The 17,814-nt window shown below is 40.7% G+C and overlaps 1 protein-coding gene across 9 annotated transcripts in view; it reads left to right on the forward strand.

Moving 5' to 3' along the window:
- Positions 1–17,814, forward strand: part of scap (SREBF chaperone) — a 35,029-nt gene that overhangs the window by 13,187 nt on the left and 4,028 nt on the right. For 8 of the 9 annotated variants that reach the window (XM_082553047.1, XM_082553048.1, XM_082553042.1 and 5 more), the window contains 16 exons: positions 422–594; positions 3,701–3,827; positions 5,513–5,625; positions 5,713–5,807; positions 5,959–6,057; positions 6,360–6,572; positions 6,965–7,350; positions 7,833–7,982; positions 13,886–14,087; positions 14,651–14,766; positions 15,312–15,855; positions 15,947–16,032; positions 16,423–16,505; positions 16,779–16,945; positions 17,134–17,214; positions 17,386–17,592. In XM_082553047.1, the coding sequence (XP_082409173.1) occupies positions 422–594; positions 3,701–3,827; positions 5,513–5,625; positions 5,713–5,807; positions 5,959–6,057; positions 6,360–6,572; positions 6,965–7,350; positions 7,833–7,982; positions 13,886–14,087; positions 14,651–14,766; positions 15,312–15,855; positions 15,947–16,032; positions 16,423–16,505; positions 16,779–16,945; positions 17,134–17,214; positions 17,386–17,592 (2,842 nt within the window). The remainder of the gene's footprint in view (positions 1–421; positions 595–3,700; positions 3,828–5,512; positions 5,626–5,712; positions 5,808–5,958; positions 6,058–6,359; positions 6,573–6,964; positions 7,351–7,832; positions 7,983–13,885; positions 14,088–14,650; positions 14,767–15,311; positions 15,856–15,946; positions 16,033–16,422; positions 16,506–16,778; positions 16,946–17,133; positions 17,215–17,385; positions 17,593–17,814) is intronic. The other variant, XM_082553043.1, reaches the window with a different exon arrangement.

Genomic DNA, 17,814 nt, shown 5'->3' on the forward strand with positions numbered 1-17,814 from the left:
TTTTCAGAGAAGAAGCTTGAGGAGCGTGAGACTGGGATGTTTCCATGACTTTGAGTCAAGTGTCTTTTGGAAAGTGTTTTCTGTTGTATCGTCTGTCTGTTCTGGGCTTGCCCACGGTCAAACTATGTTTCTATGCATTAAAAACTAAACTAAAAGAACAAACCAACTCTGGAAACTAACTGAAACTGAGATCTACAAACTAACTCTGGAGCCTGAACAGAGTAGGAGTCTGTGACTTAGGTTTTGCATTTTATTGTATTTCACTTTTTCAATAGAACGGCATAAATAGTCAGAACTGTCTTCTCCTTGGATTAATGGCATCTGTCCCTCAAGGCAAAGTGTCTGTTTCTCAAAATTTAAAATGGAGTGATGAAGTTTGTTACTCCATGTGACGATGATTAATTGTTATTTGTGTGTCCAGGTTCCTAGGCAGCCTACGGGCCCGGCTGAAGCAGCTTCACCCATCCGCCAACTGCACCCTCAGAGATGACCACATGGTTCACGTCCACTTCAAGGAGGAGATCGGCATTGCTGAACTCATCCCGCTCGTCACCACATACATCATTCTTTTTGCCTACATCTACTTCTCTACACGTTAGTCCAACTCCCTTTAAATCTGCTTTGTACTCGGTGCATGTTCAAACATCTCGACTCCCCCCACCACTACCACTTGTTTGCACACCTCACCATAGTTAAAACAGAAAAGTGCCAGAGAATGAGGGCAAAACGTGCTGTGCCCTTTTGTGTGCACAAGTGTTTGGGTGCCAAGGTTGTCCCTGTCTGCTGCAGGGATAATCCTCACATGGGAACATTGCACACCGCTGTAAGAATGCAGCCACCAAACCATCGGCAGCTTGCCAGCACAAACATTAGCTCAGGGAACAAACACACACACTCGTGCACACAGACACACACACCGTCCAAGTACTCAAATGAATTTTCACCTGCAAGGTGGTTAAATTACTCACATTTGGCTCCTGATATGCACTTGTAATTGCAGTATAATAATTTAGATAATTATTCAATGAGACTACCGTATTTCCCGGACTACAAAGCGCACCTGAATATTAGCCACACAAGCTAAAATCAGGGGAAAATCCTGTTTTGTACATACATTAGCCGCACCTGACCAAAAGCCGCAGGTGTTTCAATGTTGACTTATCATATGTAAGAGAATGTGCACTGTCAAGTGTTCCTCTGACTGTGAGGTGTCCACACTTGAAAAAGACCAGACTTTGAATTTCACTCAACTTTATTTAGACCAACTAGTTTGATAGCTGGTAGGTAGCAGCAGGTAAAAAACCTTTCAACACAAAAATAAAGAACATTTCATTAACCATTCAGATAAATTACACAGAAGACAGATGAAATAACAAAATACACTTCAGTAAAGCCATTTACCATGTGGTTAACTGTGTTAATTTAACTGTGGTTCTTAAATAAATATACACAATGTGTCTCCTTTGCATTTAACACTTTTTTATAAACAATTGTATTTTAAAGTATACATTTTAGAGTTCACAAACATTTTAATAGACTTTAACTAAGGATTTTCTTTACAAAGAATTATTTTCTTTAAATCAAAACCAAACATTTAGGAATTGTCAGGAAAGAGATGGCTGTTTGGAGACACACCCCTTTTATTAATATTTTGAAAAACAAGTTATGGGTACATATTTGCACATGTAGTACATAACAGTAACCTACAGCACACCAGAAAAATAGATTCGGACTACCTTTTAGGCTCAGGTGCAGTGACACGGCTTTAACAAGAAGAAAAGTCAGTCATTCACCACCATCTTTCTCTTCTTCCTGCGCACTAAAACCACCAAAGTCCTCTCCTCCAGTGTCGGAAACGAACAGGCTCAGGATGGCTTCGTCATCCACTCTCAGCTTCTCTCCTTCGTTGTCAGTGTCAGAGTCGAACACCCTCAGAAGGGCCGTGGCGGTGTCCTCCTCTCCATCATCAGTCCAGCCCTTCAAAATCCGTTGGTGATCGTGGATGTTTTCACACTTTTCCACGCTGTCAGATTCCACCGGTGGAGTTGGGCATAACTTGCTTTTCGCAAGTTTATCGCCGCTCATCATCCACGCCTCCCGCTGAACGCGTAGCGCTACTTTGAAGTTTGTTTTTCGCGCTACTTCGTACGGCACTACGTTGCCTGGCGGACGGACATGTGACTAACATACCACTCTTGAACCCCGATCCTTCCGCCAGGCAACGTAGTGCCATACAACAGCGGAACAAACAAAACAAATCGTCTTACGATATGACAAAAATCACGGACAATCCATAGAAAAGCCGCACCTGACTAAAAGCCGCAGGGTTCAAAGCTTGTGCAAAAAGTAGCGGCTTATAGCCCGACAATTACGGTAATGTTTCTTAATGAACCCAAAAGAGAGCCATAATATTCTATAATAATACCGGAACACCTTGTGATCACAGAAAACATGAGGTAAACACAAGTGTAAGGTTTTATTTTGATGTCAGTATCTCCAAAGCTTCAGAGAAATACCTTGATGTTTGTTGTTAGCACATCTTTCCTGCTCTTGGCACGTTCATGCTGTTTTGAATTCTCAGTAACACAATATTTGTTGTTAAACAGTGAAACAAGCAAGAAATCACACACACAAAACCCATTACAATCAATGCAAACACAATTTTTCACTTTGCTAGTAAAATGCTGATATCCTCTGAAAATGTAACCATTCAGAGATGTTGAATAAATGGCTGTGCTGTAATTTTGACCACCAGAGAAATATTTAGCATGTCGCTTTTCTATGATTCAGATTTTTAGCATTTTTCATAGGGGTTTTTTGTTTTGGTTTTTTTGTTTGTTTTTTTTTAGCATAGTAACCAACATTGCCTGACTTTTATGCCAACTGAAAAGTGAAGAAACTTTGATTACACGTCAGAGCAGACTGGGCTGCTAGTGTCTCAGACAGTGAAGTGGTGCTGCGCAAAGTACAGTTTAAGGAAAAATTCTTCATGAAATTCACATTAAACCGTAAAAAGAAGGGAATTTTATTTGGGACGTGTGATATGAAACGGGGTCTGTGCAGCATTAGACAGTGGAAAGAATGTGTGAGAAAGATGAAGCACACAGTCTTTATTTCTGTTCTCCTGAGGTTCGAGGAAAGCTGAGAGGTCAGAAGGGTCCACGATGTTTCTTTGCTCCGATAATAAAACGGAGCTTTCTTTCTTATGTTGAGTCTGTTTAAGTTTCATTCTTATTTTTGATACATCGGGGTCAGAAAGTTCAGTTATTTGTCTCACCATTGTTTTGCTATCTGTTCCCTTCTGAGAAAGACCTCTCCTTCCAGTCTGGAAAATCAGAGTGTACACTTGAGGCTGCCTTGGAAAACTGTAATTGAACAAACATCTGTTACAACAATATGCAGCTGCTGTTTTATTTTACAGTGTAGTCATTTTCAGAATTGTCATTTCAAAGAAAACCTGCAAGTTTGAGAAATGGATAGCCTGTACAGTTTCATTTCATAACCCCTGCATATTTTATCAGCAAGCCTAGTGTTCAGTGTCATCACCTGCCATCTAGAAATGTAATTTTGGAAATGCTTAAACGCCTTCTCTACATGATCACCATCATTTGATTTAAGACAAGGTCTGGCTGAGGATTTGAATAGTTGTACAGCTGGTTAGTGTGAAGTCCTCAACATATCATCTTTTTCTTCCTTGCAGGTAAGATCGACATGGTGAAATCTAAGTGGGGCCTTGCTCTGGCTGCTGTGGTCACAGTGCTCAGCTCTCTGCTCATGTCTGTGGGTCTGTGTACACTGTTTGGACTGACACCCACACTTAATGGAGGGTAAAAACCATTTTCTACATACTTGAGTGTCTGAAGATTACTAAAGGAGTCTGGTCTCTGCTCTTGTTCATCTGCCAGGAACAGTAACGCACATGCCATTTTGGCAGCAGATGCTTATTAGATTTCAGCCTAAAACTTAAGCCAAGGAATGCAGAGACTGTTTCAAAAATCAGGCAGCCAAGAAAACAGTTTAATCAAGACGCAGCAAAAATGTATGTTTGCATCACTGAGAGCAACTTGGTACTTGTACTTTCATGACTTATACTCATTGTTTCCCTTGATTACACCAAAGCAAGGAATCAGTTTCATTACAGTCAGTGCCATTTTTTTTAAAGTAAAACATTGTTTTGTTTTGTTTTCTTCTCGTGTTTGCATGTAGAAACTAATGCATATGGCATCGTTGTATGTTAGTTAACTGAAGTAGCTTCCAGTGCTATTGCACTTACCTTCCACAGTAGCTTTAACTTCAGACTGTAGTGATTAGCACTTGAATGCTCCTTACACTTTTAAGTGCATGAACTGTTTTTACAGTACATTTTCTTTATTATGAATGCTGTTTAAACCAGCCTAAAAGCTGTCTTCATGCACGCTCAATCATCCAGGTAAGGAAGTCCTAAAAAATTCATTCTGTACGTCTGGATGTAGCGTTTTCAGGAAACTCTCTGAAAACACTATGTCCAAATGAACCGAGTCAACTCTTTGCGGCAGCCTGAAAACACTTACTAGCTAATATTTTTAAGAGGTTGAAGGATGAGTTTAACTTGTGAATCACTACTGAAATTATGTCTGCAGTAATTTCATTGTTCTCCTGCTCTTACTGACATTCAAATATATCCTGTTAATGTTAACACCTCTAGCTGGCTGTCAGTTGTATCCTTATTTTTACCAACTCACGTGCACGTACCTGACTTTTGACTTTCCTCTTCTTCTGTATTGATCGTACATGGAGTTCTGTTAATGATCACTTCATGTGGGCAAACAGCGTGTTAGTGTGTATGAAAAAGGAAGAACACTGTGTGGAAGTGGGATGGACTGAAATATGGGGCAGATGTATTCAGATACTGACGTTTAATGGCTGTCCAATCGTGAGCTGTTTATTAGGAAGCAGACCTCATGGCGTGACAGTGGTACTGTTAACCAGCCACTAAGATCCATGCAAGTCCTCCATGGGCTGTGAATGCCCAGGCCATGTGCTTGCATAAACACACATCAAGGCCAATGTACCAAAACTATGACTGCAACATGCAAATCTGCAGAGTCATAATCGACTCCACACACAAAGCTGGTGAGATACAGATAGTGTTGGGTGTGTGTGTGTGTTTTATTATGTACAGTGTTACTGAGTGTGTGTGTGACCCAGTTATACACTTGCCTCATCTAAAGCTTATCTATCCTGTCAAACTAATCTGTCACACATACTAATCTCAGGGAAATTCCCAGCTATGTGGGCCAAGAATTTAAAAAAAAGAAATTGAACCCTAAATGACTGATTTTATAACTAAAAAACAAACAAAACATAGGAGTGGACCACATACATTTTCTCGGTGCCTTGGCGGCTGCATTATTAAAGTACATTTGTGTTTGTAATTTAAACAGAATTCCACACAGTGGTAATGTGGTGAAAGTGTATATTACCAAAGATAACTGTACTCAAAGTTGAGGGTATTTTATTTTTCTCCCTGCAGTGAGATCTTCCCTTATCTGGTGGTGGTAATCGGGCTGGAGAACGTCTTGGTGCTCACCAAGTCTGTGGTTTCCACCCCTGTCGACCTCGAGGTCAAACTCCGCATAGCTCAAGGTAAGTTTGGAGAATGTAGTTTAGTCATGGCTTATTAAATATTGTGCATTTCTTTATTTTTCCCTGATTGTTGTTCTGTTTTTTCAGGCCTTAGTAATGAGAGCTGGTCTATCATGAAGAATATGGCCACTGAGCTGTGTATTATCCTCATTGGATATTTCACTCTTGTGCCAGCTATCCAGGTAAGAGGACAAATGCTGGAACTGTTGAAGGAAGTGCACCAGGAGAAAACTGTAGTTAAAGTTATTGTTATTAAATAAGCAAAGCATAATGCTAAATCAAGCCAGGTGGGAAATGCTTCTATGTGGTTAATGTCTCTTCTGTTTATTTTAGGAATTCTGTTTATTTGCTGTTGTGGGGCTGGTGTCTGACTTCTTCCTGCAGATGTTTTTCTTCACCACTGTACTATCTATAGACATTCGCCGCATGGAGGTGAGAAACGCATATGCATACTTTCAAATCCCCCTCCCCCCACACACACACACACACACAGTTAATATGCTGGACTCAACATTAGATTTAAGTAGCAAGAGTTTTATGTGATGTAAACCTTTGTGCACCAGGCAAGAACTGAGTTTAAAATAAAATAAAAAAAACAACAAAAAAACACAACCAGCACTGAGACACATAATCACTCTTGATATTTTCAGCATGTATTGTGAAGTTGACTTAAAATACAAAAAACGATGTTTTAAAAAAAAAAAAAATGTGTGAACCTCATTATTTCCCTTTAGCTGGCTGACCTGAACCGCCGCCTGCCAGCTGAAGCAGGTATGCCTCCACCCAAGCCAGGCCCCCTGCGTACACGTGAGGTACCCCCTCCACCGCGACCCTCTCCGCATACAATCACTCTGCAGACACCAGCCTTTAGAAACTTGAGGCTCCCCAAGAGGCTGCGTGTGGTGTACTTCCTGGCTCGCACGCGCCTGGCTCAGCGCATCATCATGGTGAGAAGACAAATTCAGAACTGACTGTAAATGTTTTTGTGCACTTTGCTGCCATTTGTCTTCAACTGTCAGCTTCTAATTCTTTCATACAATGGCAAAGACTGACAAGATTTTTTTTTTTTTTTTTTTTGGGTGGGGGGGTGAATGTCTGTTTCAGCTTTAAAACTAACAGAATAGCTTTTACAGTCTGCAAGCTTATTGCTGTGCCTACATAAAGCCAACAATGTATGTAAAGATGCCTATACTGTAAGGTGGATTCGTTTAATACAAGCATATACATACATTAGGTTAAAGTGGTCTAAATTAAGTAAATATCAGCTCGATGTAAAATGAAGCTGGCCACATATTCCAGCTAACTGATCAACATGACCTTTTTATTTTTTCATTTTTAGGCTGGCACAGTGATCTGGATTGGTATCCTTGTGTATACCGACCCAGCTGGAATCCGCACCTACCTGGCTGCACAGGTGTCTGAACAAAGCCCCTTAGGCGACACCGGGGGAGGTGGTCTGCCCCCACACCTGGGAGTGGCCCCGGTTTTTCGAGGTGGGGATCCTACCAGCACCTTGAGCATCCATCGTGCACCAGATCCAACTCCTTTACCTGAGAACCAATCGCAGGGACATCATGGCCCTCCAAGGGCAGGGCCCATTCCACAGTCCCCACCCGCTGTACCTCAGATCACCTGGGGGGAGGAGGATGAGGAGGGATGGAGGAGACTGTCCTTCAGGCACTGGCCATCACTCTTCAGTTACTACAACATCACTTTAGCAAAAAGGCGAGTGCTGCTGGGGAGTTTTTTGTTGTTGTTCGTCAGTCTGTTATTTTCTTAATTGGGAAACGGTATATTACACTGTAGTGGAGATCCCAAATTTTCCATAAAAGCAAGCAAAGCAGTTTAGATTTTCTTGCCTCGTTATGATACTGGTGCAGCATAATGTGTTGCTTCATTCCTGGCGTGTATGGGATGTTTCTGCAAAATGAAATGCTGCATTATGAAGTTTATATCAACTCCAAATAAAAGCTGGACAAAAAGAACAACTAATTTCTGTCAGCCATTCTCCACATGGAAAATGCAGCTACAAACAAGTAACCTACTTCAGTTATGTGCTTATGCGTTGTCCAACAAACACTTTCCCACTTTAAAGGTGTAAAAGCCAGGAACAATTTTTTCTGTTTCTTTTTTTTCTTAAGTCTTTAATTCTGCTTCGATGTTTCTTTCAGCTTCATTATGTCCACTATGTTATTGTCCTTTTACAGGTACATTAGCATCTTACCTGTCATCCCAATCACTGTTCATCTGACACCCCAGGAGGCCATTGACGCACGTCACCCTCAGGACACGAGACACCCTCAACCACCCATTCTCAAGGTTTCTGCTGACTTGCAGACAGACCTCACCCTCTACAAGTTAGTAGTCAGAAAGACACAGACATCTACCCGCTTTAAGTTTGAACTGCCTCACAAACTCTTTGATAAACCTGCATGCCTTAAGGTGTTAAAAGGGTAACTTTTGATTATTTAAATCCAGCAGATTTTCCATCAGTGTGGCTACTTGAGTTGTTTGCCCCTACTATTCTAGAGACTCGCATTGAAAAGGACGTTTCTCAAAGCAACATAAGCCTCCTACAGCTCTCCAAACAAGAAATGAAAGAATTTCTGTGAAAATGTTGATCTGACCAAATATATGCATGTAGGATCTACAGGCAGGGCAGCTTACCACCTGTTGGGTCATGTTAATCCCCGCTTGTTTGGGTACTTGTTGTTTTGGGTTCCTGCTGTTATTATTAGTTCATGAGGAAGTTATTTATGTGTAATATGTAGACACATGCTTAACGAAATAAGGGGGAAATGCTGAAATCTCAGAATCCTCTGAATGCTAAATTACCTGCCTTAATTAGTATCTTATGAAAGAAGGTACAGATGAACCAGCTCTGATTGTTTTTATGAGTTCATATAATTTTTTTTTTTAGACAAATTTACAAAGAAACATAATTTTCTTAGCCTAATTGAATGAGTGATATCTTTTTCAGGCCCTAGCTTTTCTTAGTTTCAGTTCAGTTTAGCGATCACTGTTTTTGCACATGGTTAGAAAAAAACAAACCTTGACGTCACACAGCTGAGTGTAAATAGGGGCCACGGCAGGTAAAGGACCTTGACCTTCACACTTTGTACCTGTGTCATTGAACCGATTGCACCTTGGACACTGAAGCCTTTAAGTTCCTTCTGCAGTTTTGCTGAAGTTGGAGCAGTGAAGTACAATAGCATTTAGGGCATTTGAGCCATTCAGGTTTAGTTTTCCAGACATGAAATAACATAATTTTGGACTAAAATCTCTTTTTTTCAGCTGCAGTCTTAGTCTGTCTGCGGAACTGCTCTTGGAGGTCTTGCAAAGAGAAATCATGACACTTCTCTCAAAATCAAAAACATTTTAAGTTACTTTTAAACTTGTCAGTGCTGTAGATGTATTTTCTATTACAGTATTTAAGTTGACATAACACAGAAGGGAGTAAAAGAGCACCTACGTTTCATGCTTGGCTTAGTGTTCACTGTTGCTGGGCTGATGGTAATCTTCTTTTATGTGAGGTGAAAATGCAGTTTCTTTGTGTGTATTCTAGGGCTGCTCAATTAATCGAATTTTAATCACGATTACGATCTGGGCTTTCAACGATCATTAAAAATGACTGAGCCGATTATTAGACCCTCCCTCATGCTTTACTCTCGCGCTGCTCCGTGTGGTAAGTCAAGCGCACCGCTCTCCATTTCGAACACGCGTCACAACAATTAAGAGGACCCGAGGGAAGCTCGGAAAGCTAAGCAGAAGTTATTTGGAGAGGAGAGTGATTGCCGTTGGTTGAAAAGAGGTAAAAAAAAAAAATTCAGTGGTGTGGGAACATTATGGGTTGGCGGAGTTAGACGTGGATCAAGTAGACAGTGTGTAAACTTTGCTACGATGTAGTAGCTGCACCACAGAGCAACACTGCAAAGTTGACTAAACATAGATGTTTACATTTTTCATTTATTTCTTATATTGCAAACATTTGCACTGTCATCAGTATTTGCACACTGTTTTATATTATTTTTTAAAGTCATTATTCAATACATTGTTATTGTTAACCCTTTAAAGCCGGTCAGAGCAGCACACTCCGTTTTGCGTAACTATTTTTAAATCCCTGTAGAACCTGAACCGCTAAGCTAGCGCAATAATTTGTTTTGCATATGAAACCGGAGGAGTTGTACTTACATCTGATGCCATCAGCTTGTCCTCGGTCACGGTTTCCTTCCACATAAAGCTTTGCAAAAATTGCATAAAAAGCGCTTGCAGGAACAAAAACATAATATTCCAGAAACACGCTTTGCCGATCCATCAGCTGTTCCTAACACTTCCCACTTTGAAAAAGACTCAACTCGAACTATCGCATTTCCTGCCCGAAACCGGAAGTGATGTCATTTTTGCGGAAAATGTAGTTTTTTACTTGTAGGCCTTAAGTAAAAAACTATACTATACTATACTTATACTAGTGTTTTTATAAGTCATGTTTGACTCTATACTTTTCTGAATAGTTGCTGGGATGCTTAGAACTCGAATTGCACAGCTGGAAATAGTTTATTTTGATGCACGTGCTGTTTTCTTTGCAAATTTGCATCATAGGATTTTTTTTTTTTGTTTTTCCTGCAGTATATAAAAATTGCTGTATCTCCAAAATAAAACTATGAAGACACTTGTTAAGTCTAATTGTTGAATGTTGCCATTGTGTTTCTTAAATTTGTACAGTCTTAGTTTAAGCAGTAGGATCAAAGCCATCTCTTTGATCCTGACCACCTTTCCAGCCACTCTGTGCTGGGGGAGGTTTTATTGTAGATACATCCTATCTGAAAGATCTGTTTCTTTTGATGTAAACTTCCTGGGTTTATGACCCTTTGGTCAGCAGGAGGTAACACACACACACACACACACACACACACACACACACACACACACACACACACACAGTGCCTTGTCTATGTAACCAAAGGGGGGTTGCAAGGGGAGGTGCTTTGTAAACTATTGTTTGAGGATTGTCAATAAAAGGCAGCGAGAGGAGGCCACCATTGGGGTTCTTTGTCGTGCTGGACACAGACGAGGCCTCCCTTGTGCAAGTAATGGATCGATCGACTGTCTTGTTTTCTTCATGATGAATAAGTCTCTAGAATTAGCGGGGTTTGTGGAAACACAGACCCAACAACACTCAAAATAAATTTCCTGTTGTTGTAAACTATTTTTTGCAACTTTTTTGTATTTAAAGTTTTGAGGGATAAACCTCTTAAATTTCTCCAAGTAGAAATATATGTAAACAAAACAAAAACGATTTTCAATTTTTTTGTAGTTTATTGCACTTGTTTGCAATTAATGTAGTTACTATGGACTTAATGCAAAATATGGGCTATAACAGTTGTATTGATGTATAGCAACTTGAAATGCTCCCACAAATGGCACTACAGCATGTACAAAAAAAATAATATAAGCTCTGGCGGACTTGGTTCTATGGTAGGTCTTAAAGGGTTAAATAAATATCGTCAAATAATCGTGATCTCAATTTCAGTGAAAATAATCGTGATTATCATTTTTGCCATAATCGAGCAGCCCTAGTGTATTCTAATAATGCCAGGGGTTATCTCCGTCTTTAGCAAGTATTCATATTCTCTAACTGGCCAAGCCTGGCTGACTTGTTTACTTTACAGGCTTTGTCAGTGTTTTTTTGTGGGGCTTTTTTTCCTTACCCTAGCAGGTGACACATTCAGGGACAATGGGCTAATCCTGTGTGGGAAGTATTTACTGTACAAGAATATCTTAGGAATTTCTTCAGTGTTAGCATAGACTTCAGTGATGACTTTGGTCAGAGGTCAAAGTCACAGTGAAAAATACAATTTTAGACATAATTGCAGAAACTCTCACTACAACTAGACTAGCTGTCAGTGGCATGGCACATTGGCGAGCACGTTTAAGCTCACCCCCAGTTTACCATAGTACTTAAGGTACAACACCATTAGAAATGTTGTTAGATTGTTATTTTATGGAAATTAAAGTTTTAACTTTGGTTAAAATTTGTGAATTCTGTAGTTTAGCAAATCAGTCTTAAGACTAGAAGTGTTCTTTTACACAACAATGATGAGCAATCTGTGTGTGTGTGTGTGTGTGTGTGTACACACAATATCGGTCCAATAAAGCTGCTAAAATGGGAAGATAATGTTCTTTTATCTTAGAGGGAGGTTCAGAGACACCGATTCACTGTCCTTTCCAGCTTTATCAGCTTATAACAGCCTCATCTATCTGCCGCAACAACACTGTACCGTGTTGTGTAAACCAGTCTGTCACCTTGACATAAGTGTGATGTTTTTGGTCATCTTTGGACTGCAGATATGATTGCTATCAGCAGTTTGGTCGGGGTCGTGACCTTCACAGTTGGGAATTGGCAACTGACATCAACACTGGTTTCGATAGATGGAAGGCCAGACTGATAAAGGTGTTACAAGGGAATTCTCTGTACTTTTAATCTGGAGCAAAGATCTTTACATGTAACAAACGAGTCAGCGTAGCCTTGTCTTGTTTAAGAGAAGTTTTGAACTGGATAAAGTCTCTCATCCTACTTTTGTGTGATCATACACGAGCGATTTCACAGACTAACACAAGAAGAGCTTTCCAGTGTTCCGCTTAACACAAGTTTTTCTTCTCTTTTTTTGAAAGACATGGGGAAATTATATTTCCTTTTAAAACCATCTTGATCAAAAGCAACTTTAAACAGGAAAAAAGACAGCTAAAATAAAAAATTGTGCAATCAGTGGTTAAAGTTAATGACACAGTTTGAACCAGTTAATACTGACTCCATCTCATCTGTTTCTGATTTTACCTTCGAAAACCGCTGGATGTTTGTGTGAAGTAACCGTAGTGTGTAATAGGTCTGAAGACAGGATTAGAGTTCATCATCATTTGTGCTGTTTCTTCTTTTTTTTTTTTTTAACATCTAAAATGAGTTTATAAATAAAAGTACATGGCAAGGACTGAAATGCAAACTCAAGTTTCCTCCTGTTCATTCTCACTGCTGTTCATCTGTTTGTATTGAACAAGTTCAAAAATCCCACTACATCATCACCAGAAACCAATGAGCTACACATCTCCCTCACAAGTGGCTACAGTCCAAAACGGAGCTAAAAGAAAGTGAATATTTTGCCGTTTATATTGTGAACATGAGTAAAACTGCAAATAAATGGCAACGTTGCCCCAGAGGTGCTGGATGTGTAAATAAGCAACTGTGTGTCAATGTTGGTTCCCCAACTCGTTTCTGCTGCCAGTAATTCTCCTGTTATTGCAGTTAAAGTGTTTTTAAAAGCTAACAGAAGTACACAGACTGCCTTGTTTTTGTTTCTGCATGAGTTTAAATGATGTCAGGGACTTTAGATGGATTATACTCATTGGAAAACAAATGGCCAAAAAAGTAGCCATTAGCAAAATAAAGATAAGCACAGAAAGTAGTAGTAGTAGTAACCCTTAAAGCTCTTTTTCTGAACTGAGTTTGTCCCATATTGGCCTGTTTGTAGAACAAGATTACTGACTGTGCATCAGATGTTTGTGCGATGTTTGTTTCCCTATACAGCTGCATTTCCAAAAATCCTGGCCGTCAAAATGTTCCCTTCATGGGGGAAAGGGTTAAAGCTCTACTTTCACAATGCAGATGTGAGGTTTTTTTTGGTTTTTTTTTTTTTTTTTAAGCAGAGAAAGTCAACACTCCTCTGCCAGGTTATCATCACATTAGCTCCACATTCCACAGAAGAGCTGGCACATGCGCTGTTTCATGGTTTTTCTTTTCCAAGCGGTCAGTTCCACATATTGTGAGTTAGATTTGTACAGTTGTACTTGTTCAACACACAAACTATATAAACATGTGAGTGTGCAGCTGCAGAACAATGTTTTAGGTAAACATCGAGATCTGTTGTCAGTTATGAGCAGTTTCTCACTTTGCTGCTTGATCTTTATACACTAGTTGGGCTATTTACTCATCTGACTGTGAAAGTGTCCAGATAATATTTTAGGAAACTCAGCATCTCCACAGTATTTTGTGAGAGATAAAAAGTCTGTTAGAGATCTAGAGCTTCAATTAAAAGGGTGAATTCATGGAACAGATGACACACAACAAATGTGCAGTACATTGAAAGATTTTGTGAAGGAGTTGACGAGCATATACAGAAGTTCAGCTTCTGTGTGATTGTTTCTGGTAAATGTGTCGTAGTGTGGTGGCACTGCACTCCTGACTCTTTTGTGTTGTCTTTGGATCCAGGGTGGCAGCTCTGGGCCTGGCTGCGGGTGTCCTGCTGGTTCTGCTGCTCTTCTGTCTGTATCGCGTTCTCTGCCCACGAAACTACGGTCAGAATGGTGTCCCTCACGGGCGGCGGCGGCGAGGGGACCTGCCCTGTGACGATTACGGCTATTCACCACCTGTCAGCGAGATCTCACCACTGCTGCTGAGGGGCCACAGTATGGTGAGACTAAGATGGAGACGCCGCAGTCTTTGTTTGTCCACCAAACAAACTCATAAGAAAGGCAACACTGTGCATATATAAAGAAAAAATAGCATGTGTTGTTTATTTAGTCAGATTTATTTGCACACTCCCTCTTTCCCTTGTCTTTATTTTTTTTAACAATGTTAGTTAATTTGTATTTCAGATGTATTTTAAGACCAGATCTCATCTGTGGTGCAGATAAATCCAGTGTTAATGAGTTCAGTTGCAATGACTCAGATACTGTAATTATATAAAATCTGCTTAGCAAATATAGATTAAATGTCAATTTGAAAAAAGGGTAAAACAAACAGCTGATTCCTATGCTTTATAGCGATTTTAAAAGATACAGAAATGTGTTTGTGCTGTGTTGAGGTTTAAGCCAAGAGTACACTCACACTTGCTCATAGTACTATACTACAGTATAGGGTGGGCCATTTAAAACAAAAATGCTGAATTTAATAAATGTGTATTAATTTCTTTTTTTGGCTGATCGCTTTAGTCTTATTTAAACCGGCTTCCTGCTCCATGTTTCCGTCCTGTAGGATATCGAGTGTTTGGCTAGCGATGGGATGCTGTTAGCTAGCTGCTGCCTGGCTGGACAGATCCGGGTTTGGGACGCACAGACTGGGGACTGCTTGACTGTCATTCCAAATCATGGGTGAGACACTCTTAATATCTTGTTTTAAAAACATTTCAATGTCATATTGATCTGTGAGATGTTTCCAGATTTGCTTTTACATTGTTAGGAATTGTTTGTTTTTTGTTTGGTTTTTTTTTTCCATTAAGTAAAATTTAGTTTAAAAACAATCTGTCAGTTTAGGAAATTTGAGGCTGAAAATTGATTGTATTAAAGTGAATATGTTGGAGATGTCAGGCAGAAGAGGAAGTCTACAGAGGTTCATGGATGTAGTGAGAAAGGACACTCAGAGGGTTACTATGACAGAGGATGTGGGATAGGGTGAGATGGAGGCTGGTGATCATCTGTGCTGACCACTAAAGGAAACAACTGAAAGTAGTAGTCATGATCTGGAATATGCAGTGAGCAGGGACAATCTGGTATTCATGGGTGGTTTTTAGATTATCAATTTATTTTTGCCTATCAGACCTTTTGTGTGTTAATGTTTGCCAGTAAATCTGCAAACGTAAAGTCAGTTTATCTCTTCAAGTCATGCTAATTTTTTTTTTTTTTTTCTTCCTTCTCAGGCTGAGGCGGAGCAGCAGCAGTGGCTGCTGGGACCACCGGAATGGCTGGGACAGCATGACCGGGGCTCAAGAATCAGAGTGTTTGAGTGCTGAACGAGACATCTCGTTTAATGGAGACGGGCTGACAGAGGACGAGCTCTACCCAGTAAGACGCCGCACCACGCCCAGTCGTCCCACTCTTTTCATTGACCAGCCCGATCTCACCCCGCTCATTGACACCAACTTCACCTCCCAGCCCCCTTCCCACCTGTCCACCGCACCCAGAGCAGGCTTTGATTTTGGAGGACTGGTGGAGCGTGCCTACATGGAGCACGAGCCCCCATCACCATCTACCTACGCCTCTCCGTCCTCAGCCTCCTCCTCGCCCCCATCAGGCGCTCAACTCCAGAGGAGTCCGAGCTTAGGGGAAGCAGCTACACCTGTAATCCAAGAAAGATCCCCGATGGCTGGGGCGCAAGCGGCAGGAGACTGGGAAAGTTCTGTCTGGGCCATGGAGCTCAGAGGAAATCTGATAGCTGCCGGGAGGAGCAGCGGCAAACTGGAGGTTTGTAAAAATTTCACATGTCACTCTGAAAAAAGTCATACTCTTGATCCGCTGGTGTTTAGAATCACTGTACAATTGCATCTGGTTACAGCTGTGGGATGCAGTGGAAGGGTGGCTACGCTGCAGCAATGAAGACGGTGTTTCTGGGATCACAGCTCTGGCCTTTCTCAACAACAGGTTAAACACATACGTGCTCTAAATCGGCAAAAAATATTTTTCGGTCATTTTAATGGCACACTAATTAATTTTATTTTATGTGATTTTCCAACCTCTTAAAAGATGTTACTTGCTTCTATAACATTAGATTGTAACACATCAGATGTATGCTGTAAATTGTAAATGGCCTATATTTGTATAGCGCTTTACTTAGTCCCTATGGACCCCAAAGCGCTTTACACTACATTCAGTCATCCACCCATTCACACACACATTCACACACTGGTGATGGCAGCTACATTGTAGCCACAGCTGCCCTTGGGCACACTGACAGAGATTCAAAAGTGTGTCATCCTACATGTGGCTACTATGCGCGGCTGTTCTTTATTCGGAGTGTCTCTTCCTTCCCAGAATTGTGGCAGCTAGGCTGAACGGGTCCTTGGATTTCTTCACTGTTGAGATGAACAAACCTCTGGGTCTGCTGCAGTACAGAGGTGAGGCTTGAAATGTTTCTGCATCAGTGTTGTATGAGTTAGATTTTTAATTGGTGAAAAATGTACAGTATGAGTTTTTTTTTTTTTTTTTTTTGTTTTGTTTTTTTTTGTTTTTTGTTTGTTTTTTAATTTAAAAAGAAAATGAGATGAGGTAAACCTAAGTGGAGGGTTTTTCTAGTTTTGTGGGGGGTTTTTTTTTTTTTTCCTTTTTTGTTTTTTTTTTTTTTTTTTTTTTTCCCCCCTCTTCCTCACGTAAATAATTTTTCCCTCCAGGTCCCCCTGGGCGAAGCAGCATGCCTCAGTCTCCCTGTTACAGCAGTGAGGATGTGATCAGCTGCCAGCTCACACGCTCCGTACAGTGTGCTCACCAAAAGCCGATCACGGTGCTTCGTGCAGCTGCCGGCAGAGTCGTCACTGGCAGCCAAGACCACACAGTCCGGGTAACAGACCTGCACTCTGTCCTTTTTATTTCAAGTACAACAAATATTGTTTTGATTTCTCATTAAACTCAATAGAATGGATCTTACTGGCAGTAAAAAAAATAAAATAAAAAATATGAGCAAACTCCAAAAGCAGTCTTTGTGATAGTGCTTTTAATAGATCATCCTTATCTGCGTGTGCTGTTTAGGTTTATCGACTGGAGGACTCTTGCTGCCTCTTTACCCTGCAAGGTCACTCTGGAGGGATTACAGCCATCTACTTAGACCAGGTCAGCAATATCCCCGTGTCTCGTAACATTTCATATTGTGATAACGGAGGCATTGGTGAATATTTTCTCTAAAAACCGTGGGTCAAAATAGAGGAATTACCAAAGTAAAACCACGAAGTTGTTTCATGAAACAGTAAATTAGACTCTCAATTACAAACTTTTTCCTCTCAGACGATGGTTCTAGCAAGCGGTGGGCAGGACGGCGCCATCTGCTTGTGGGATGTCCTGACAGGGAGCCGAGTCAGCCATGTTTACGGTCACTGTGGTGATGTCACCTCGCTGGTGTGTACAACCTCTTGTGTCATCAGCTCAGGACTGGATGACCTCATCTGTATCTGGGACCGCAGCACTGGAATCAAGCTGTACTCAATACAGCAGGTACTGTGCTCAGTCTCCTTCACGTCTTTATTTCTTTAACTCTCTAAAGCCTAACCTGGCATCAGACAGGTGTTTTGCAATTATTATTTTTTCAACAGTGTAATTCCCTGTAACTCCAAAATTCCAACTGTTTAGCTCCCTTTAACTGGCTCCTGTTTGCATACCCAACTGGCCATATTCAGTGTGATAGTACTCGGCTGTGTCTCTATATCTGACAGAGAC

Source organism: Aulonocara stuartgranti (genome assembly GCF_965226115.1).
Source record: "Aulonocara stuartgranti genome assembly, chromosome: 11".
Taxonomy (NCBI): Eukaryota; Metazoa; Chordata; class Actinopteri; order Cichliformes; family Cichlidae; genus Aulonocara; species Aulonocara stuartgranti.